The sequence below is a fragment of the Hyperolius riggenbachi genome, chromosome 2 (assembly GCF_040937935.1).
Source record: "Hyperolius riggenbachi isolate aHypRig1 chromosome 2, aHypRig1.pri, whole genome shotgun sequence".
Classification (NCBI taxonomy): domain Eukaryota; kingdom Metazoa; phylum Chordata; class Amphibia; order Anura; family Hyperoliidae; genus Hyperolius; species Hyperolius riggenbachi.
The window spans coordinates 294,085,621-294,110,078 of record NC_090647.1 but is presented as its reverse complement, the minus strand read 5'-3'; the positions used below and the strand labels follow the sequence as shown (position 1 = coordinate 294,110,078).

Genomic DNA, 24,458 nt, shown 5'->3' with positions numbered 1-24,458 from the left:
TTCACTACACTACAAATGAGGTTGAATGTAGAGGCAGCTCTCCTGTACAATACATTTTGCAAATTGTAAAATGTTTTTAATGCCTTAAAGGACATTCGAGGAAAAACAAATCTACCTGGGGCTTCCTCCAGCCCCTGACAGCTAATCTGTTCCTTGCTGCAGCTCCGGGGTCTCCTGCATGCGGCTGCACTGCTCGGTTGCATTCTGTGCAGTAGTTCTGAGCCTGTGCAGAACTCTTCATGCCATGTGAGTGGCGTGCAGGCGCAGAACATGCCAACCTGGTGAAGTCGCTATCAGCAACAGAGGGGATCCTGGGACACCAGAGCTATGGCAAGTGATAGATTGATTTGAAGGAAGCCCCAAGTAAGTAGATCTTGTGTTTTCCTCAGACTTTTTTTTTTTTTTTTTATTTCAGCAGGGATTTTAAAATCAATTGAACTGTAGCGTTGCACTGCTCGATACAGTGACACACTATGGACTGTCGATTACTGCTGCTTCTGCCCCTAATCGACCTAGATCCTCCATTCTGTCCAAAAATCAATTCAAGGTATTGATCGATCAGTCAACTGAAGGTCAAATGATCTGACATTGAGGGCATTGATCCCTCTAAATTGAATCTGTGGGTAATCAAACAGCAAAACCAATAGTTGTATGGACACCTTAAAATGCACTATAAATTCTTTGTATTTTGGGAAGGGTATGTTTAGACTCAAGTGTAATAGTCCCAAGAGGACTTTAAGAGACTAGTGTAGCATTGGAGCAATCAAATTATGCAAATGTCTGCAATAAAAATGCATTTTGTTCTTGCAGAACTGTGCTAATGAAAATGGTGTAATTGTGCAGAATAATGTGTGCTTGTTGAGGAATGTAGTGGGTGTAGGATTGCTTTATTTTACTTGCACAAAAAATGACCTTGTACGTACAAACAAACAGCACTTCATCAATTTCTCTTATTTTTAGAGCTCCCAGAAAACTGGACCGATACCAGGGAAACTTTGTTGGAAGGAATGTTATTTCATCTCAAGTATCTGGGCATGACCTTGGTGGAACAACCGAAAGGGGAAGAATTGTCTGCAGCTGCGGTGAAGAGGATTGTAGCAACAGTATGTGCAATTTACAAATTTCCAAGTTTAAGACTAACTACCCAGCCATGTCTCCCAGCTGACTTTTTGCAAGAGGATATTGTGTTCCAGCCACATATGTTGAAACCTGGAAACTCTTGGTTTGCCGGCAGAGCCTTTGTCTTTGCATGTTAGACATGCATGCTATTTAGAAACTTTAGGCTTGAGTTTTTTTTTTTTTTTCCCCTATAGCCAGTCTAGTCCTACAGCAATGAAGATATATTAAAAGAACATTAAATACATTTTAGCAGGATTTACATTTTTAAAGTGATTTGAAGGGGACTTTAAAGCGGTTTAACACCCAGCTTTACAACTTTGCTTTAAGATTGCTTACTGCTTAGAAACAATTATGCCAGATTTTTTTTTTTTTAAGCAGAAATTCACTGAATGGGTTAAACATGACATTTTAGTGTTGGATTCAACTAGGAATCCGCATCCGTTATCTTTAGTTACAAGTGTATCTTTGTTTGGAATGCAAATACACCTCTGAAAAGCCTGCCGGGGCAGCCCTCTTTGTTCTCTCAGAGGTGTTTGTTTATTACATTGGAAATAGATACATTTGTAACTAAACCTCAGCACAGAGGAGGATTTCTAGCTAAATGCAGCACTAAAATGTCATGTTTAATCCATTCAGTGAATTTCTGCTAAAAAAAAAATCTGGCATAATAGTTTAAGCTGTAAACAATCTTTTAAAGCAAAGTTGAAATGCTGGGTGTTAGACCACTTTAAGTGAGATGCATACGGAGGCTGCTGTATTAATTATACTTTTTTTTTTTTTTTTTTTTTTAAATACCAGACCAGCTGCCTGGCTGTCCTCCTCCTGATTTCTTTGGCTGCATAAGTCTCTTAACCACTTGATGACCCAGCCTTTACCCCCCCCCCCCCCCCCCCTTAAGGACCAGCACTGATTTTGCTGATCTGTGCTGGTGGGCTCTACAGCCCCCAGAACAGATCAAACACCAGGCAGAGCGACCAGATCGCCCCCTTTTTTTTCCCCCACTAGGGGGATGATGTGCGGGGGGGGGGTCTGATCGCGCCTGCGTGTGGCTGGCAGGGGGGGCACCTCAAAGATCCCTCCACCGCAGGATTCCCCCTCTCCTCCCTCCCTTCCCCGGAGATCAGAGGCTGCACAGGAACGGATCTGTCCTGTGCAGCCTCTAAAAGGCTCCTGCCTGTTATGTGACAACGATCCCCGGCCGCTGATTGGCCGGGGATCACTGATCTAGTACAACGCTGCTACTGTTAGCAGCGTTGTACAAATGTAAACAAAGCGGATTATTTCCGCTTGTGTTTACATTTAGCCTGCGAGCCGCGATCGGCGGCCCGCAGGCTATTTACGGAGCCCCCGCCGTGAATTGACAGGAAGCAGCCGCTCGCGCAAGCGGCTGTTTCCTGATTAATTAGCCTGCAGCCGGCGACGCAGATATGCGTCGCTGGTCCTGCAGCTGCCACTTTGCCGACACGCGTTATGAGCGCGCGGTCGGCAAGTGGTTAAACTGGGAAATGTAAAACTCATGCAAATCCATAGTGCAATTCTTCCAGAGTAAAATTGGTCCTCCCAGGAATCGTGTATAGTTTAATGATTTAAAATCATTTAAATTCCAAACTATACACAATTACACATTAAAACTGCCAAACAAATCTCTCTAGCAGTTGAACAGGTGATTGGCTGGATAGAAATACAGAGAAAATGTCTGAAAAGTTCAAAATGCTTTGCTTGACTGAGTCCAATAAGTCCTTGTGCTGAATAATCCAACGTATTGCGTTTTGGCCAGTGGCCTTTTGGTAGATGGGATTCGACAGAAGGCTGCTGATCTGTGATATTGGGTCTCTTAAAGTGAGTCTGAAGCAAAAAATTAAAAAAAGGCTGTGGCTCCTATACCGCCTTCCCGCTCTGCTTATGGTCCCCCACGTTTCCTGGAAGGCTTCTCCGATAGCATTCTACAACCCATGGGTCGTAGACTGCTCTCCTCAGCTTCTGGGATGCTTCAGAAGCACTTGGGCTTCCCGAGGACGGGCGCTCCATACTGCGCATACAGTACAGAACCGCCAGGTCTTTGGTAGCCAGTGAATCTCCCATCATGGGAGGTTTGATGCAAACAGGAGCCTGCAGGGGAACAAGGACACCGTGAGAAGGAAGGGGGGGCTCTATAGGACCAAGAGCCTTCACTCTCCTTAGGTATGGATTTTTTTTTTTTTTACTCCCTCTTTAAAGGGCTCATTCTGATGGGAGGGGCTGAAACAGGAACTGATGCCCTACCAGCAAGAAAATTAACTCCAGCCCCCTTTCAGATGGAGAATTCTGGTAGAATATTGTGCTGTTTTCTCCATGCACGTAATCAATCATAATCACACATTTATCAATAAAGGGACACTATTTCCATTCAGTAAGGTTACACATTCACATTTTAATACGTTTCATTTATGTCAAGTACAACTGAGAACCTGTATGCCTCAGTGTCTGAATGTCCAATCCACCTGGGAACTTCCCAGAATGTCAGACTGGCCTTAAAGGGACTCCGAGCAGTGCAGAAACTATGGGAAGATGCATATCATTTTAAAGCTTTTTCTCCTCTTTCCAATGATATATATAATCCACCGCCCTACGCCTTTTAGTTTTCACTATTTTCGCGATTGAAATTGCCGCGATTTCAAACGTGAAAATGGAGAGCTAAAAGGCGTAGGGTGACGATTTAGGTGTCGTCAGAAAGAGGAGAATGAAAGCTTTAAAATGATTTTCATCTTTCCATAGTTGCATTGTATTACACAGGGCGACTTTTTCTCAAAGTCAGCAGCTCCATTCAGCAGAAAAAGTCGCCCTGTGTAATACAATGTAACTATGGAAAGATGAAAATCGTTTTAAAGCTTTCATTCTCCTCTTTCTGACGACACCTAAATCGTCGCCCTACGCCTTTTAGCTCTCCATTTTCGCAATCTAATCCGCAGCAATTTCAATCGCGAAAATAGCAAACTAAAAGGCGTAGGGCGGTGGTTTATATATCATTGGAAAGAGGAGAAAGAAAGCTTTAAAATGATATGCATCTTCCCATAGTTTCTGCACTGCTCAGAGTCCCTTTAAAGCGGATCCGAGATGAAAAACATAACTAACTTGTCCATAGCTCTTAACTAAAGTTTAGATAGTTTACACAGCAAATCTGTCTGCATACTGCTTTAATAGAATATTATTTTTTCCTGTGATACGACAGCAGCCATGTTAACATTACACAGAGGCAGGCTTATCTGCATCTTGAGCAAAAACCTAATTCCCCTGTGGGCGTGGCTTTAGTTTTATAGGGAAACTTAGTATTAAAACAAAAACAAGATATTTGGCTTGAGGGCTCGTTTCCACTATAGCGAATCCGCATGTGGGCACTGCACGCCGATTCGCATAGGCAATGTAAGTGGATGGAGCTGTTTCCACTGCTGCGGCAGCGTTTTTTGGTGCGGCAGAAATCTGCACGGCAGGGCCGTCAGATTTCGCGTGCAGAAGGAATGTGCGCGAATCGCCGCTAATGTAACTAATAGGGAAATCGCATGCGGGGTGACCATGCGGTTTTTGACGCAAAATCGCATGCGATTTCGCATAGGTATTAATGTTTTACACAGGCAGTGACATGGTTAAATTCGCATACAGCCTTACCTATGCGGAATTGCATGCGAAATTGCGGCAAAAACGCATGCGGAATCGCACCCGCATGCAATTTCGTCCGCGGTGGAATGCAGGCGATTCCGCACCGCACTAGTGGAAACGAGCCCTGAGGTATGACCTATAAACAATAGAAAAGGAACATCATTATGCAATGAGCAAAAGTTAATCTCTGATACACTTTAACTTCTGTTAAGATGGTTCGGCTAGCATGCACCCAGTGTCTAGAAAACTCTGAATTGTGCAAAATATGGATGGATTTTAGGGTTTCTCTTAGAGGAGCTGTCAGCCATACTATTTCATATATGTGCTCTACTTGCCTAACATTTTTATTGCACTGTCTGTGTTTTTTGATTTTAGTGCTTTTTTGTTTTTTTGTAATATAGTAAAAAGAGAAAATCCTCCTTAGGATTCCCATTTTAACTGTCTATTTAAGCCAATCCTGATGTCCTTTCCTCCCTTACTCTCCTCTGCCTAATTATGTATGCATTGCCTGCCCTCCTCCCAGTCTTCAGAATCACACTCCCACCCAGCTCTGCAATAGAAAGTGCATTGTCTCAGCATGAGAAATATTGGCCAATCAGAGGTGTGGGAGAGGAAAGAGGCTTCAGTCAAATCGGGCTGTATTAAGTCTGAGAGGAAAGTAAAGAAGCAAAGACAACCCAGCATGCCCTGCAACTTCCTTTGTGAAGCAGATGTACCAATCGGAGCCAGGGAAACTGGGGAAAGATTTTTTTATGGAGTTTTTTTTTTCCTCTTGGATTGCCTGGTTAGCATCCATATTTTTTACCAGATCAAAAATCAATTTTTTTTTTTTTTATGCCTGACAGTTACACTTTTTAGGTTCAGTTGTCATGCCTGCAGAGGCAACTGTGTGGAAGAACACAGATGAGGATTAAAGAGCTCCTACACATGTCCAACATAATGCACAACCAACCGCATGATATTGAACACCTGCATGACAAGTTTAGACAAATGTTCACACATGCCAGCCAACTATTGGCCAACTCTCTTAAATACTGTGCACGCAAGTGAAATGACAAACTGCACACCATGTCCGCATTCAAAAACAGTTGTTCAAGCAACTTGTACACATGTGGCCAACCTGCACAATAGTTGTGCAGGTGGATCCACCTAATGGATTGGGCAAACAGCCTGTTATCAGTTGGTCATTTGCCAGTCCTACATGTGCCCAACTGTTCAACAGACACGTTTAGACGATAGTTGGGCAGACTGGACATATGTACGAACCTTTTAGTTGTATGTGTCTACATTTATCTTAAATCTTACAATTTTTGTGATGGTGGACCTTTTTAATGACACACCTGACACAAGCCTACAACTAATTTTAGTCAGACTTCATAGCACCTAATCTGCATGCTTGTTCAGGGGTTATAGCTAAAAGATCAACAGGACAGCCAAGCAATTTGCATCATTTAGAAGGAAATGACAGCCTCCATATTCACTTCAGACTCTGGACCCTGGAAGTCTGCATTGCCTTTGAACACAACACCCATGCTCCCCTAGCATGATCACTCTAGAATGGAAGTGAATGCTTCATTGGAGTTGTGCAATTTATCAGTTGATTAGCAGGTCTATTCCTTTTTTTGGAGAAGTGCCTATCCCACACTGGTAACTGTCTTCTGGGCCACCGTCCCTTTTTGATCTGAAACTGTGCTTGAGGAAAAACTTGGTTAGATCCAAACTATCAGATGTATATAGTGGCTCTTCGAAAGTCTACTCTGTTATGGGATATGGTATTGAAGGTGCATTCACTAATGGATTCATAAAATACTTATTTGCTATTGTACTCGGTGTATCAGTTTTCTAGCAGTTACTTTATGTAGCATGGTGGTCACCATTGCACCTTGGGGGGTTGCAAGTCTTTTTTTTGTATTTCCTGTGTGGTCAGAATTCGCTAGAGTTTTTTTTTTATTTTTTTTTTTGAAATTGAAAAGTTAATTGGACCTCTGTTACAAAAGATATGCAAGGTTGGAGATGATTTAAGAACCTGATTCTGCATACCTGGCCTGAATGTATATTGCATGGCAAGGATTTGCAACTCTCAGATGTCATATTGCTTTCTAGCAAAGACTATTAAATGCTGCATATTGGTGACTGCAGTGAAATGCATCTTCAGTAGCTCCTACAGCAATGTTAGTAGTTGTGTAACTGGACATTTGCAGAAGTAAATGTGCCAGACATTTGCCGCTTTTGTCAGACTTGCAGGATAACTTGGAAGATTAGAACAGTCTTAGGTAGGCAACCTTTGTAAATGGGTCCTTGTGGGTAACCTCTATTTGTATCCTGGTAATGCATTTATTTATTTTTTTTAGGCTAAAGCAAGTGGAAAGAAGCTACAGAAGGTTCTTCTTAAAGTTACTCCCAGAGGAATAATCCTTTATGACAGTGTCACAAACCAGCTCATCGAAAATGTGTCCATTTACAGGTCAGTCTTACAGGAAACCTCCCAGGCCTTAGATGGTGAAGCTTTTATAGTGGTGCAGAGTTGTAGGCAACATGGAGGGAAAGGGCAGAGTGATCTTCTTCTGCTGAAGTGGGTCTACATGAATGGAAACCCGGTTTTAGGCTTTGTTCACACTTGCTGGACTGGCATGCATGCTTAAAGCACAGATGTGCTGTACCACTCCGGAGGTCTGTGATTGTGTTCCAACATACAGGAGGAATAGCAACATGTCTGCTCTTTCTAAAGGAGTTTGCCACATAGGGTTTGTATTGTGGAAATGCAATGGACAAATCTGGACCAGGTTGAAGACTGTTATGCATAAGAGAATCATTTTCTATGAGCCTATTCAAATGTTGGCTTATACACTGCCATCCATTCTGGGAAATGGTTTTAGCAGTGGACCTTGCGTGAACCGATCCTAAAAGGACTCTTGTAAGCAAACCAAGCTTCATAATTTTTTTGAATCACAAAGGTGATACTACTTAGGTTTTAGTTTTCATTTTTAATTGTGCTAGAAGTTGGTTTTGTTTCTGCCTCCCATTAAAGCTGAAACATTCAGGAGTTTTTCTTTTCTTTTATTTTGCAGAATATCGTACTGCACGGCTGACAAGTTACACGATAAAGTTTTTGCCTACATTGCTCAGAGCCAGCAGAATGAAACTCTGGAATGCCACGCATTTCTCTGTACAAAGCGGAAAATGGTAACCTTCATATCTATCTCTGAATTAATGGGCCACCAAGTAAAATCATAAATTTATGGAGCTTAGACTTTGCTCTTCCCTGACATCCTTTTTGTTTAGTGCTGCAGCGCATGACCGCTCTTAGGTTGCTAACTTCCATTTCCAATTTTGTGCAAGCGATTGCATTCTGAGAAGATTGCAGTAACCCTCTTTATTATATTGCAAAGGAGTTAGAGTTGTAATGAAACAGTATTTCATAGTTTTTCAATGGTCAGTTATCAATGTTTGTTGCAAAACTACGTTTGCATGAGTCTGTTATGGTTTAGCTATACCTAAAATTCGGGTTTTGTTTTCTTGTTTTTATGTATGAGGAAATATGGTTAATTTAGATATTCTTATTTTTTTTTTCCTTTCTATTAAGGCACAAGCAGTTACGTTAACAGTAGCTCAAGCATTTAAGGTGGCTTTTGAATTTTGGCAAGTGTCCCGGGATAGTAAGTATGCATTAAATCCCCCCAATACACACCTCACCATTATGCTGGCCATACATTTCTGATCAGCAAACTTTTCCAACACTGTACAAAGTGAAAGTCCTGAAGTATGTTTGCACTATGAGCCATGTGTTCTTTCTCCTTGCTTTCACATGCCCAGCCCTCCTCCCTGCAGAGAATGGCATGCGTGAAGTTTACTGGTAACCAGTTACCTGATGTGTCTTCTCCATATTGGTTAGGAGACTGTTAAAAACCTGAACTTTATCCAGCTTACTGAGGCAACTCCAAACTTTGATCTCTGCAGGGGAAAAAGGGCGAGATGCTGCAGAAATGCTGACCCACTAGAGTGGGAACTGCATTATGAGGCACACATGCATGAAGGAGAAATTGGCTAGCAGCCTGTACTGTCTCCTTAAAACCCCCTCAGTATTCTGTTCAGTTTTTTTCTTTGCTGCAATGCAAACTCTAGTTAATATGCAGAGTCCAACTTAAGGGGCCCATAAACTTAACAATTTTCCCGCCGATTTCACAGCAGATTCGATCAGTGATCGAATCTGCTGTGAAATCGTTGCGCAAACACTCACCAATCTCCGTCCGCAGTGGATCGATCCATCCATGCGGAAGATTTAGCTTGATCGCCGGCGGGTCGGGAGTGCGTCGCTAGAGGTGTTCGAGTGTTCGACCGCTAGCAACAATACATTACCTGTTCTGCCAGCATGTGTCCCCGCTCTCTCCGCTGTCCCTTCTCTGTGCTGTGCTCCGGCTGGCTTCACTTCCTGTCCTGACAGGAAGTTTAAACAGTAGAGCGCCCTCTGTTTAAACTTCCCCGGGAGGAAGTAAAGTAAAGTGAAGCTGTAGCTCTGGAGCCCAGAGCGGAGAAGACAGCGGAGACCAGGGGACTCATGCTGGCCAGATCAGGTAATGTATGTGGGGGGGGGGGGGGGGGGAGGGGGGGGGCAGCAGCTCCACAGATTGTGAATCGGATTCATGGTGAAATCTAACAATCTGCAGTAAAGGCAGCTGTACGATCCCTCTCTAATCAGAGAGGGACCTATCTGTTGGTCGATCCGATGGCAAATCGACCCCCCCCCCCCCCCCCCCCCCACTCCTGCTTAAACCTGTCTGACACTGCAGCTGTGCTAGGCAGGCTCTGGTGTTCCATATAGTGCTTGAGGCCCCATGAAAAACTTGCACTGGGGTCCAGAGCTCCTAAGCTATGCTCCTGAAGTTTGAAATCCTGCAACTGACAGCAATTCCACAAACCTCTGAGCATAGAGGCTGGTTGTATCAAAGGCTACATGTTATCTGAGCACCTGTAGACTTTGTAATTTGATGATGATCAATCCCCAGGTTTTTTCTATATGCTTGTAGTTTATGCCTGAAGTTGCGCACTTGCTCACTCACAGTATGCATAATCTGGAACAGTCTTACTGGTATGACAAGGGCTGGGTTTGGAGACTGCCCTTGTTACAATCCCAGAAAGTACCATAGGCTGATTCCAAACACTTTAGACCTATTGTGCAAACCCAACATCAAGATTCCCTAGGTCTCTACTCTACTGCTATGTCAACAGTAACTGTTCCAGACATTGAGACACCAGTAATGGCTACTAAATTCACTAAAATGATAGCAGGCTTGCTGTTGCACTGCAAAATTTGAAGGCAGATTATCTTGAATTGTCAATTTCTTGAGTCATGTCTATACTCAGTCAGCAGCCTGAAACACGGCCCAGTTTCTTGCCTGCATCAGGGTTTGACTGTACTGTACCTAGTTCCACCTTCTAATTGGCGTTCTTTGAATAAACAGCTAGGAAGCTGTGATCTTGTGACCAGATCAATAATTACATAGGTTTGTCTGCTTTACACAACTGAGATGTTGCAATAGCTCATGGACCTGTCAAGGTATATAAATTTTTTTTTTTTTTTTTTTTTACTTTCTTGGACTTTAGCCTTAGTCATGAATGTGTACTTGTGGTTTTCTGAAATCCTACTGATTTAAAGGTACATATTAATTTCCTGTGTTTGTTTGGTTTTTTGTTTTTTAACAAACTCTTGGCTCTAAGGGCCCGTTTCCACTATAGCGTTACGAAATCGCCGGCGAATCACCGCAGGCAAATCGCATGCGGGTGCGATTCCGCATGCGTTTTTTGCCGCGATTTCGCATGCGATTTCGCATAGGTAAGACTGTATGCGATTTTAACCATGTCACTGCCCGTGTGAATTAACATGGGTACCTATGCGAAATCGCGGCAAAAAACGCATGGGGAAAACGCATGCGATTTCCCTATTAAATACATTGCGTGCGATTCGCCTGCATTCCACACGCAGGCGAATTCTGAGGCCCCTACCCTGCAGATTTTTTCTGCACAGAAAAACGTGCGGGGAAACGCACAAGTGGAAACAGTCCCATCCACTTGTACTGACTGTGCGAATCCGCATGCGTTGCCCGCATGCGGATTCGTGATAGTGGAAACGGGCCCTTACTGGTGAGGCCTAAACTGCTAGTACTCCCAAAACCAAACCTGAAACCGAATTCTCACTTTCAATAATGTAAGCGGTTGTGCTTGTACTTAATGCAGCACACTTTTAGAATTCACTGCACCTGGTCTGATTCCCAGTAATGTTTCCTGAATGAATGCCTGGCTCCTAATACCTTTTCTTAATTTCAGGCAAAGAGAAGAGGGAGAAGGCTGGCTCTGATGGGGAGGCAGCAAGCAGTTCTCAGTCTGAAAGTTCATCTAGTTTCTCCAGTGGCAAAGCAGGTGAGTTCAGTGATCCATATGAAAGCTGGATGCTTGCTGTTCTTGTAGTACTAAACTGCTCAGGATATAGCAAAGATATAGCATTTTAACGTTGCTGTAAAAACGTTAGAGTGTGTGCTTTGAGATCTAAAAAGCTACCCAGGTAGATACAGTATTGCCTCAGATCTCACTCAACAGAGTGGAGTGTTGTGATTTTTGTTCTAGAAAATAGTTTATGCTAATTGCTAAAAGGTGATCTTGTTGGCTTGGCATTTGCTTTCTGTATGTGATCCTGCTTTTGTGGTAAATGTGTAATTCCGTTTTTTTTTTTTTTTGTTTGTTTTTCTCCTCTGGCATATTTGTAGCTACAGGTAATCTCTTAGAACTAGAAGAAGCCACCAAAGCTCTGGACATATTGAACGCCAGAGACAATCATTTTGAAGAGCTATTTAAACAAGGTGCAGCCAATGAAAACAACAACCTAGTATGGGTAAGTTGAACAGGCATCCCTTTGCAGCTCCTTCTATAGATTGCCAGGCAGGGTACCACCATAGCAAATGTTTTGGTATTCTGCCACTCCTCTAGCTTTTCCTGCAACTGCAGAAGAGAATACGTTGACAGATTGCAAGCAAAGCTCTTGAACTGCATAAATATTGAAAATATGTCTCTCCTGTCATGGAGAGCTTAAGGTGCCCATTAATTTATCCAATATCCCGGACTGTCGACCATCCGATTGATCGAAAACGATAGCTCAGGCTCACCAACAGGAGGGGAACATGATTAACAAGCCAATCAGACTAAAAATCCTTACAAAATTTGGATGGACTGCACCAGTCATAGTATCTGATAGGTCATGCTGGAGACTGTACAGATGAGCACCTTTGGAATTTTTTTTCCTTTCTGCCCTGAATCTTGCATGCTGTAGCACACACTGCCAAGAACCAGGAATTACTGTCAAAACCTGCACATTTCTTGCATTTGCACGATCAACTCGGTAAAGAAACCAGCCTTTAAAGCAGACCTGAATTCAGCACTTCTTCTCTGCTCAAGATATGCAACATCACAATCTTTACAGAAACATTTCTTTGTTACAGCTGATGCACTGCAGATGCAGTGTTCTCCCCAGGCTCTTTTAGCCGGGTGCTCCACCCAGCTAGTTTTGGTGACCACCCGGCTGTCATCGGCTCACCTCCTCTTCTGCTGTAAGCAGAGTTGCTCACAGCACTGGCCCTACATTCTCATCTTGCCCCACCCAACTACTTTTTCATGCCACCTGGCTACTTTTTCATGCCACCCGGCTGGAGAGAAACATTTCTGGGGAGAGCACTGAGATGTATTGCAGGATTGGTTTCTACTTCCTGCTTTCATGGAAGTGGACAAATTAACATCCAGTGCTTTCAAATTGGCCTCTGCAATGGCAGTCAGCTGACACAGACAAATGACAGCACTCAAGGCTGCACCTGAAATAAAAACTGAGGCATGCAGAGCTCCACTAGGGCCAAATGCATGCATTGAATCCAAATTGTGTACTAAATCTAATCTAAAATTTTGAATGTAGATTTGAAGCAATGAATGCAGCTAACCACTTGTATACATGCATTCAATTTGTACAGCGGGAGACACGGCAGCTTAAAACCCTGTTTTGAGTGCTAGGTGTGTAATATTGTCCAGTTCCTGGAGCTCTGCACATGAATGCAGATAGAACATTCAGGTATAATTTCTGTTTAAAAGTGCTGCCATGTCTCCCGCTGTACAGTCAGCTGACACAGCTGAGGGATCAACTTACAACTTGTGATTAGACACAAATGAGGAATTAGACAGGCTACACTCTACATACAGGGTGCTTTTCTCGGTTTTCCTTCTGTCCTGTGCCAGAGTACAGGTTCACTTTAAAGAATTGCTACCATAAATCTGGGGTCTGAACATTCTGAGGGCTGGAACCCACTAGAGCGATTACTTTTTTTTTGGGGGGGGGGGGGGGGGGAGGAGGGAAGGTTGCATTTTAAATTGCTAGCAATTTACCTAAATGCTCTGCCAAGTTAAGTAATTGTAACCAATTCCACAGTTGCGATTAGAAAAATCTCAATCGCAGGACATACAGCCTTTTGGTAGTGTGTGCGCTTCAATGTAATGTACTGAAGCACTGGCAAATCGGTCATAATTGGCTACACAGAGCGATTTGAGTGTTTTTGTTTTTATCGCTCCCAAATGCACTGGAAAAAGCTCATGTAATGGCTTACAAAACGCTAGTGAACTAGCGATTTTTGTAGTGGGTTCCAAGCCTAACAGTGATTAAAGTTTGATGGTCTACCATTTTTTTTTTTTTATTTTTTTTTTTTTTTAATTGATTCCCCTGGTAGTGGCAAGACCTAGATACTGACCATCAGTGTACAAGCCACCTTGTGCAGAGAAGCCATTTGTCAGATAGAGATGGAAGAGGTCTGACACTTCTGTTACCCCACCCCTTTCCTTCTCCCATAAGTCTGTTCTGCTCCAGCATTACTAGAAGTATAGGAAAGGCAGACTGTGTAGATTTGCATTGGTAATCCTATAGTTCAGTGCATTGGTGATCAAGTTGCTAAATGTAGCCATGTAGTAACTGGATGTCTAAATGGCATTCTCATTCTTTGCCAAGCTACAAAGCGGGTAATGTGGAGTTACTAACAGCATACTGGTTATAGAACATGGTGTGCATTGTTTTATGCCATATAATTACATTATCCATGTTTGAACAAATTTTTTTTTTTTTTTTCCTCCTTCTTTTACACAAAATTTACTTCATCTTTAAACAGGAACGGGATGATGGCCTGGATGAAGCTTTCTCAAGGTAACTTGTACTTATCATTTTTGCTTACCTCTTCACGTTCCTAATAGGGGCAATAGGAATGGGTGTGGAAGGGTCAGATTCTAGAGTTAGTGAACAGGCTGTTACACTCACGTATATGACACATGGGAGCAGGGAAATTCAAGCCAAAATGTCCAGTAAATCCAAAAAAATCCCGCTGCTCCGATACGCGTGAGCTTTTCCTTGCAACTCTGATGTTGGATTACAAATAAAGATCTTTGATTATATCCCTCCATTTGGTGCAGCGGGATTTTTTTGGATTTACTGGTCAGATTCTAGCTCGCTCTTCCTTGGTGACATATATGCATGTTATGTGGCTGACTTGATTCAATTAGTCTTACCAAATGGCAGTATCGCTGCAAGTCTCTGGCACTGGCTAGCAGCCAATGTAACTGAAGGGGAAACAGCTGTACACATCTTATGCTCTGGAAACTGCTGTCAGTGATGTACATTAGAACCAAAACTCTATTTTGGCATTACATTTTTACAAGGGTGGCATCAGACCCTAAAAAAGATTTTATCTTGAGGTAGGTCATAGAAAGTGTAATTTTTTTTTTTGAACATTGTTTCTCATATTCTAGAATACCTGCATTATAACAGGATGACTTGGAACAATTGTAGTGATTAAGTGCTGCCTCTTGTTTCAAGATGTTAAGGACAGGTGGCAATATAGAAGTGCTACAGCAAGTCAGCATTTGCCACCAAAGTTGCTCATTGCCTGAGCCACTTAAATAGTTTGATTGCTATATTTGGAATCCAGGCAGGCTGCTGCATTACTTGTGCAGTTCCTTCTTCCCTTCTCATTTTATATCTGTTGGAAAAGAGGTGGTTTTTAAAAGGAACTGGAGGTGAGTGGGATATAGGCATTTAATTTTTTTTTTTTTTTTATCTCCATCCCAAAAAAATTCAAACCCTTCAGCGCTGCTGTAAAGAGTATTTATTTTATTTTTTACCTGCGTAGTCTCGTCCCACGAATCCCCTGCATCACTCCACTCCCGGAGGCTCGCTCCACCTCCTCTCTCCTCAGACAAAACGCCAAGCTAGTAACTTCAGAAATGTTTCTCTGAGGGGGGGTGGGGCCAGGCACCGGAAGTGGAGTGATGCAGGGGCTACATGGGACGAGACTACGCAGGTAAATATAACTTTTCTTTACCGCTGCGCTGAAGGGTTTTTAATTTTTTGGATGGAGATCCACTTTAAGTAATATGGTTGCCCGGCATTCTGCTGACTTTTGGCTGCAATAGTATCTGGATCACATATCTGAAACATACATGTGGCTAATCTAGTCAGACTTCAGTCACAAATATCTAATCTGCATGCTTGTTCAGGATCTGACCAAAATTATTACAGGCAGACTATCAGCCAAGCAATTTGCGTTGCTTAAAAGGAAATATGGCAGCCTCCGTATTTTCACTTAAGCTATGTTTTAAGCGAGGATGCGGTAAGTATTGAAGGGGGTTATGATCCCACTGCAGCAAAGGTGCTTTTTTTTTTAAAACCAGCTAAGGCTAGGCCCTGTAGGCTCCCGATGCATGTCATGTGACACTGCTAAGAACCGGCCCTGTACTTATGACATATTTAAACTTCATAAAGTCAACAGTATTTTTTTCCTTTCCATGTTCTCATGCCAATAACCAAAAGTTCAGGTTGCAGCACTCTTTATATTCTCTGGGGGTGGTTGTTGGGGTGCCAATTCTAAGTTGATACCATTTTATGCACCTTTGTCATGTACTGATGAAATGCAACTACTGCATTTGATTGGGCCATTTTTTTGAAGTTGCGTAACATTTTCAGCCAGCTGGAATTGATATCGAATTATAAATTATTATTTATTTATTATTTTTTTACACCACCAGCTTCTTCAGTGGAGGGAATGCATACATACCTCTGCTTCCTGATGTCTGCTTATTTTATTGGGATTAAGTTTCAATTGTGTGGGTAGAGACTCTGCAGTTCCCTGCAGCTAAATGGGCATCAGGACTTTGTATACTCCCTGCAGAGCAATGGCTTTGTTCAAGAAGTCATTGACAATGCTGAGAAACTTAGCTCACCAGTCAGGGTTTTTTTTTTTTTTTTTTTGTTGTTGTTGCAAGGAATGCTTTAGCCATTTCAACTTTAAAGCATTTACAGTAGATGCTGTGATTGAAAGGCTTTCTGAACACCAAGAATGCAGCAGAGCTTACTTAAGGGGCCTATACACCTAACTATTTTCCCGCCGATATACGGCCAATTCGATCAGTGATCGAATCGGCTGTGAAATTGCCGCGCACACCGCTGACAGAGCGATCGCTTTCCATCAAATTGATCGTTCCCGTCAATCCGTCCGTGCGGAAGTGTTTTCTCGATTGCTGGCGGGTCGGAGTGCGTCCCTAGCGGCGTTCGAATGACCGCAATACAGCGGGTATCCATCACCTGTTCCGGCCGGCGTGAGTCTCCGCTGTTACCGCTGCTTCTTCTCCGCGCTGGGCTCCAGGGCTGCAGCTACACAGAACATCCTATCCCGGCAGGAAGTTTAAACAGTAGAGCGCCCCTGGACAGGAAGTTCAGTAGCTGCAGGAATGGTCTGGAGCCTGGAGCAGAGAAGCAGTGGGGACTCGTGCCGGTCAGAACAGGTAATGTATGCAGGGGGGGGGGGGTGGCAGCAGCTCCACAGATTGTGAATAGTTCAGCCTGAAACCGCTCACAATCTTGTTTGCAGTAAGGTGGCCATACGATCCCTCTCTGATCAGATTCAGAGAGGGATCTATCTGTTGGTCGAATCTGATGGCAAATCGACCAGTGTATGGCCACCTTTAGACAGTTCTTGTAGGTCTAGTAAGCAAGTAGAAAACCACATTTACGGCAACTAGTTAAAGGTCTAGTTATTAAACAGAAAATGGGATACATGGTAAATGGTTGCAATTACAGATAAAAAGTGACCTTCAATGTGCACATGGCTTAAAGGATGTTTGCTATGAACTAAGCTAAATCTTTGTTCTGACGTGGCTATTTAAGTATTGTCAAATAGAGCTTTATTTTCAGGTTACTTCCTGGTTTGCATATAAATCCATTTTAATTACTACAGTGTTTGGCTTGACTGTCTTGGGATCTTACCAAGTGAGCGGGATGGTAGTTTTTTACTTGCACTGCAGCGTGCAATTATCCTGTAACAGTATTCTTTCTTTCAGTCATCAAACAAATAACAGCACTCATATGCTGCAACTGAATTGTAGACTGAGAGGCATGCAAAGCCCCACAAGGGCTAAATACATGCCTTCGAATGCAAATCATGTACTAGTCCTAATCTATAATTTGAATGCAAATTAAACACATGGATGCAGCTAGCCATAGGTATACTTGAGTTTTGTACAGCAGGAGACATTGGCAGCGCTTCCAAACAGAGGCTGCACCCAAATTGACTACCTACAATAGATGTGCAGAGCTCCACAATGTGGACTAAAATACACAACTTGCATTCCAAACGGTACAGGTTCTTTCTAGTTTGGTTTTAATGCTAGCCTGCGCTATGCTAGTGCCCTGGCCATTAGAAAGTTTAGCAATCCTAACTTGAGTATGTTGATTACCAGGAAAATCCACTCAGAGGGTATCTGACATAAGTCAGCCCGATGCAGGAGATTGGAGGATGGGTGCACAGCTGAAACTCTGAACTGCTGGGGTCCTCTTGTATTTCCTGTGTAGATAAGATTTCTGAACATTTTATAATTGTTGGGACTCGAGCTGTAACACAGGCTAACATTAAACAAAGTGTGGAGGAATGCTATAGGAAAACTGCACTCTGCTGGTAACTGCAAATTGAGTTACTTGCTGACTTTAGATTGTCACTTGACCAATTTAAAAATATACTAAACACCAGTGGCATTAAGACCTTTTTATTTGCTAACCAGGGAGAAATTTGAGGGGCATAGTCATGGTCACAATTGTTGGTACCCCAGAGAGGTTTCCAGAAAAGTATTGCAGTAACATGTTTTGTTGACTTTTATTCCCTTTGTGTTTCGGAACAAAAGAGGGAAGAAAAGCAAATTGGACATGTCACACATCTCCCAAAAAATGAGCTGGACAGAATTATTGGCCCCTTTCAAAATTGTGGATAAAATTGTTTCAAACATGTGGTGCTCTTTTAAACTCAACTAGGGCAAGTAGCAGGTTTGGGCAATTTTAAAAATCACACCTGAAAGCGGATAAAAAGGAGAGAAGTTCACTTAGTCTTTGCATCATGTGTCTGTGTGCCATATTAAGCATGGATAACCGAAAGAGGAGAACTGAGGACTTGAGATCCAAAATTGTGAAAATATCAACAATCTCAATGTTGCACGTCCAATCTTCAGAGATCTACATAATTAATCGTTGTTTGGGTTGAAAAAGACATACGTCCATCGAGTTCAACCAGAGAACAAAGTACACCAGCCTACTACCTTGCATATCCCTGTTGATCCATCTAGAGCTGCCTTTGTCCACAGTGTGCAACATTATCAAAGTTTGCAACCCATGGCACTGTACCTAATCTCCCTGGGCGTGGACGGAAGAGAAAAAAAATTGAAAGGTTGCAACGCAGGATAGTCCAGATGGTGGATAAGCGGCTCCAAGAAAGTTCCAAAGAAATTTACGCTGTCCTGCAGCTTCGGAGTGTCAGTGCAAACTGTCAACATTTTAAAAAAAACTATAGGAGACCCAGGAGGACCACCCTGCTGACAGATTTAAGTGAGTAAGACTACAGTTGCCAAAAGTACTTGAGTAAGCCAAAAATCTTGTGGACAGATGAGACCAACAAATAGAGTTTTTTGGTAAAGCACCTCATTCTACGGTTTACTGAAAACTGAATGAGGCCTACAAAGAAAAGAACACTACCTACAGTGAAATATGGTGGAGGTTCAAGGTTTTGGGGTTGTTTTTGCTGTGTCTGAAGCTGGTTGCCTTGAATGTGTGCAAAGCATCATGAAATCTAAATTTGGGTCTCGCTGTATAGCCTAGTGTCAGAAAGCTGGGTTTGTCTGGGGCATTGTTCTGCTGGAAGACCCAAGATCTCAAACGTGCATCAAAAAGCACCCAGAAATGGATGGCAGCTAAGTGCTAGAGTTCTGAAGTGGCCAGCAAGGAGTCAAGATCTAAATCCTCTTGAACAGCCGTGGAGAGATATTGATATTGCTGTTTGGAAAAGGCGCCCTTCCAATAAGACCTTGGAGCACTTTGCAAAGGGAGTAGCCCAAAATTCTGGGTGAGAGGTGTAAGAAGCTTTTTGATTTTATAGGAAATGACTGCAGGTTTTTTCCAAAGGGTGTGCAACCAAATGGGGAGCCAATCTTGTCCAGCCCATTTTTTGGCGTTTTGTGACATATCAATTTGCTTTTTGTTTTGTTCCAATACACACAAAGGGAATTAATGTGTATAGCAAAACGTGTTACTGCAATACTTTTTTTTTTTTTTTTTTTTTTTTTTTTTTTTTTATATGTAATCTGGCTCAGGGCTGGAGCAGTTCTGAAGCGTTTTTTAAACTCTTGCAGGGGGAAAACTGCTTGGCTAATGAAAGTGAATAGGATGGCGCACACCGGAGTTCCCACAAACGCAAACTCTGGGGCTGCAGCATTTTTTAGATTTGAGGCATTGCTGCCTCAATGTTAAAGTATAGAAAAGTGGAAAACTGCTCTGAAAAACACTAGGCATGTTTAGAAAAGTCTCTAAACATGCCTAGAATCGCTCTGAAATCTGCTTAAAAAAACCTATCGCACTGGGCTTCAGGCTTTCATTCTTTCTGTCTATGTGGCTTCTGTGGTGCAGGACTTGTCTCCAGTGCAAGAGCAGAACACAAATGCAACAGATGCTAGCTACAAATTTTTTATTTAATGTATTGAACCAGTCGCTGTCTTTCATCCATTGCGGAATAAAGGCCTGGTATACACTATACACAAATGTAGAAATGGTTTCTGCTAAATTATGATATTGCTCTTTAATTTGCGTTGCTTGTTCTCCACAGACTTGCGGAATCCAGGACTAACCCTCAGGTCCTTGATATTGGACTGTCTGCAAATGATCTTCAGAGTGAAGACTGCTTTTCTCCTTCCAACTGGGATCGAGTGGAGCTGAACCCAACAGATGGAGAACTGTTTACCTTCTGACTTTGAGAAAGAGCTCTGCCAGTTTTCAGTGCAATAGTCCCAACTGAAGATAGCAATTATCACTGAAAATGAATGCAGTGAATGTGGGACCATATTAAACCAAAGCTTTAACATGTACTTCTAGGTATATTTCACACCCTACTAAGGAGAAAAGACCATTGAATAATCTAATGTGCCATGGCTTGCTCATTCTGGAGCAACTTCAGAACGCATTATTCAAAGGGCCCTGAAGTCTTTTCCGTTACGTATATACTTTTGAATTTTGTTACATAATTTTGTATCAGTATTTATATAATTAAGCTGTTGCATTATACCATGGTGTAATTGTACAAACTGTGTGGTCAAAGCCAGGCTCTGTCCAGTTTAGAATACCTGTACTGGGAAACGTTGGCCACTGCTCACCGCAGGTGGTAGGTTCATCCTAAAACCGGCCCCTAGAATATTAGATTGCTGTGGGTATGGTTTCCACTTTTACATTGAGCACTAGAAAATATTCCTAAGTGCTGGAGACTTCCCATGCATTGCTGAATGTGATTTTCTAATCTTCCCTTGGCCATCGCTCATCCATTGAAAATCATGCGTGAGCTGAAAAGTTCTTTCCACACCAGCTAAGCCTTCTATTTCTTTAGCACTCGAATCATGGAGATCACATGTCAACATACAGCACCCAAGTGACTGGTATATAGCATTTCATCATAAGGAATACATTTCATTTGACTTAACACGTTATGGCACTTACCGGAGCACTTCACTTTCTGAAAGCTTAAACCTTCACTTTTTACTATTTAAATATCCAAGAATTGTGTCCCCAATCTTTTGTATGTTCCCAATCTTTTGTAATGGACTTGTATGGTAGACGATTAACTATCTCACGCTGTACTATGCAGATATTCTCTTTACTTATAGACATGGTTGAAAATAGACTGAGACTGTCATTCATGTATGGACTGTGCAATGTTCTCTTCAGTTGTAGCATTACTAGTGCATATTCTGCAGCTAAACAGGTTATTGCTGGGATTACTGAGAAGCTAGTGCAAAGACAATTGGTGTGTGATAACCAATGGCACTCAGTAAGGACTTGAGTTGAAATTCCTGGGAAGAGAAATTTTATACTTAACCATATTGGTCCTACCAAAAGACCACGTCAATGAGACTGGTTTAGCATCTTAGTGGCAGTTATTTGCTGATACTAGTCACCGCTACTGTCATCCAGTGCTGTTGATGAGAACGGATATTCTAGATCAGCAGTGATGTGACATAATGGCATTGGATAACATTGGTAGTAGTTAAGCATTGTAGTTTCCTCTACTTGTCTCAGCTTTTCTCACGTGACCCTTTCCTAAGGAAATGAACCACTTTTACTGGTTGTCATAAGTGCAATCTGCTTCAACACAAATGAGTGGAGATTGTCCCCTCACCCCAACTTTCTTCACTTTGGATCTATCCCACTCTTGGTATAGGCTAATCCAAAATACAGGTTGGGGTGGAGATTCTGTTCTCATGCCCAACTTTCAGCTGTAACCAGATTCCAATTCTGCAGTAGGCACTTCAGGAGTGCAATGAGTATCTGACCACCGCTATTTTTTTGTAAGGTCCTGTGACTAGACATCTATATACCAGCAAACCATCGGCCTGACTTTTGTAAGCTGACTGTCGCAAGCAGCAAAAGGCTTCATTTCTCTAAAAAGCATCATGGAGGGGCTGAAGTGACTATAATTTTTGTTTCTAGTGTTTTTTTCCCCCCCACCCCCTTTTTTTTGTCCAGGCCTCAACTACATGCTATAGACAAACACATCTGATTGCCATGCAGTGTTTCACATCATTTCTCTTTGCAATCGGCTGTTTAAACTGTGATGCCTGACATGAATGTCACTACTGCTTGCATACCAATTTGAAGTTCTAGGAAAAACTTCATTCTTCTTGTTTCAATTGATGGTGAAGGGGTCTGATCAGACATTAACACTAAATGTGCTTGCATTGGCTTACAAAGGCTCACACTTTGCATGTGTCTTTGTTTTGTTTTTTGTTTTTTTGTTTTTATATACTAGTTTTGTCAGGTATGCGTTCCTAATGTGATGACTGGCTGCAGCAGAAGATGCTGGTTTACAGCTGGAGTGAATTTCTCCTTTAATGCATGTAATACCAATCCATAAATGCAGATGACAGTTGTTTTTGAGTGACAAGTGTGCGCTTTTTGTTTTATTTGTTGAAATGAGCAATTTAAAAATGAAAAGGTATATGCAGTATTTTGAAAAATGCATTTTTTTGTATGCTGTATTATGAAATATTTTATTAAGCATCTATAACACGAGACAATCATTGTTTTGATAGTCTGCTTTGGAGGATAAAATATTAGAAAACTGATGTATGAGTTGTCTAATCATTTCATGGAGGGAGCAAATTGTGGAATTTTACAAGATAAAACTGTGGAGAATTCTCTCCACTACTTATCCTGAAGACACAACACTGACCATACACCTTATTACTGACTGTAGAATTGGAGTCTTCTATTATAAGTGTCTAGTCAGATTAGAAGTGCCTGCTATCTGCACAGGTTAAAGGGCTAAAAAAAGTGCCCTACAAAATGGTGTAATCTGGCTAGCTTAAAATGTTGGTGTTCTGCATATGTCCTAAAGTGGACCTGATCTGGAATGATGTATTCTTGGCAATTTTATACCCATCTTGAGGAATATTGGCATCTGCCAAGAGAAACTGTTAGCTTTTTAAAACCAGCTTTTCTACCTGCCAGGAGCATGAGTATACAGACTGTCCCCCCCTCTCCCGTATGCCTTTTATTCGCACTAAGCTATGTGTGGCCTCTGGATTTATTGAATCCTGTGTTGGTGCCTCATGAGAGCATTACCCATATGGCAGTAAATGCAGGCAACACAGGCATCATACTAAACCAAGGGATGGACCAGCGTCTGTTTGTTTACTTGCGCTCCTAGCAATCAATTTTTTTTTTTTTTTGTATACGCTATTTAATGCCCTTATCTCAACTGACAGGGAGAAAAAGCACAAAACGCATGTAGCCATGTTAGTTTTCTACCGTTACAAAACTAAAAAAAAAAAAAAAAAAAAAAAAATTAAAAAAATTTCAGGGTCAGAACAAGCCCAATAGACTGTCTGCAGTACAGTATTTTAAATCTGCTTTAAAATATTGTCCTTGAAGTATCAACACTCTAAACTGAGTTTTCAAAACTGGGGATAGTCAATAAGATTCAAGTAGCTCTGATGTGATGCAGGATTGTATGCTGCTTGAAAATGGACCAATCAAATTCTACCTAGGTGTGGTCTGTGTATAAGCTGTGTAAATTTACATATTCGTAGCGTAGCTTTGAATCATTTACTTCCCATTGACAATCCGTAATTAAACCCAGTGCAAGGGAAAACTGACAGCTCTGCTCTGAGCAACTGCACCAGATTTTCTTCAATCTGGCCAATTGCTCTACTTAAAGCGGAATATAACCCTGCATTTCAACTTTGCTCTAAAACCTTACTTACAGCATATTATATGCAACCAGCTTTTTTTTTTTTTTTTTTTTTTTTTTAACTAGACCAGTATTGGAAGGGTTACACACAGAGCTTTAAGGTTCTGTGGATAGAAATGCAGACGCATCTGAAGTTTAGATACATTTAACCACCCTGGCGTTCTATTGAGATCACCAGGGTGGCTGCGGGAGGGTTTTTTTTATTAAAAAAAAAAAATTTCATGCAGCCAACTGAAAGTTGGCTGCATGAAAGCCCACTAGAGGGTGCTCCGGAGGCGTTCTTCCGATCGCCTCCGGCAAGCAGAACTAACAAGGCTGCCATGGCGACGAGCGGAGTGACGTCATGGACGTCAGCTGACGTCAGCCGCCTCCGATCCAGCCCTTAGCGCTGCCCGGAACTATTTGTTCCGGCTGGGGGGGGATCTTCTTTCGCCGCGGATCGCCACAGAGCGGCGGCGATCAGGCAGCACACGCGGCTGGCAAAGTGCCGGCTGCGTGTGCTGCTTTTTATTTTTAGCCAAATCGGCCCAGCAGGGCCTGAGCGGCACCCTCTGGCGGTAATGGACGAGCTGAGCTTGTCCATACCGCTAAGGTGGTTAAGTACACAATGTAACAAGTGTGGAATGTGACACTGACTGCAGGAGCTGGAGGACAGCCAGAGTGTAACATTCACCACTTGTTACATTGTGTTTACTTAAATGTAGGATGTGTCTACATTTCTATCCACGGAACTTTAAAGCTCTGTGTAACCCTTCCAATGCTGGTCTAGTAAAAAAAAAAAAATACTGGTTTCATATAATATGTTGTAAATGATTTAGAGCACAGTTGACATGCAGGGTTATATTCTGCTTTTAAGAGTAAAAGGGA

The 24,458-nt window shown here is 42.2% G+C and overlaps 1 protein-coding gene across 1 annotated transcript in view; it reads left to right on the top strand.

Annotated features, from left to right (window-relative positions):
- Positions 1 to 22,464, top strand: part of LDLRAP1 (low density lipoprotein receptor adaptor protein 1) — a 48,861-nt gene extending 26,397 nt beyond the window's left edge. Inside the window, exons 2-9 of the mRNA XM_068268955.1 lie at positions 961 to 1,103; positions 7,104 to 7,216; positions 7,821 to 7,935; positions 8,336 to 8,408; positions 11,074 to 11,166; positions 11,511 to 11,635; positions 13,938 to 13,972; positions 19,959 to 22,464. Of these exons, the coding sequence (XP_068125056.1) occupies positions 961 to 1,103; positions 7,104 to 7,216; positions 7,821 to 7,935; positions 8,336 to 8,408; positions 11,074 to 11,166; positions 11,511 to 11,635; positions 13,938 to 13,972; positions 19,959 to 20,100 (839 nt within the window). The 3' untranslated portion in view covers positions 20,101 to 22,464. The remainder of the gene's footprint in view (positions 1 to 960; positions 1,104 to 7,103; positions 7,217 to 7,820; positions 7,936 to 8,335; positions 8,409 to 11,073; positions 11,167 to 11,510; positions 11,636 to 13,937; positions 13,973 to 19,958) is intronic.
- Positions 22,465 to 24,458: the final 1,994 nt, after the last annotated feature.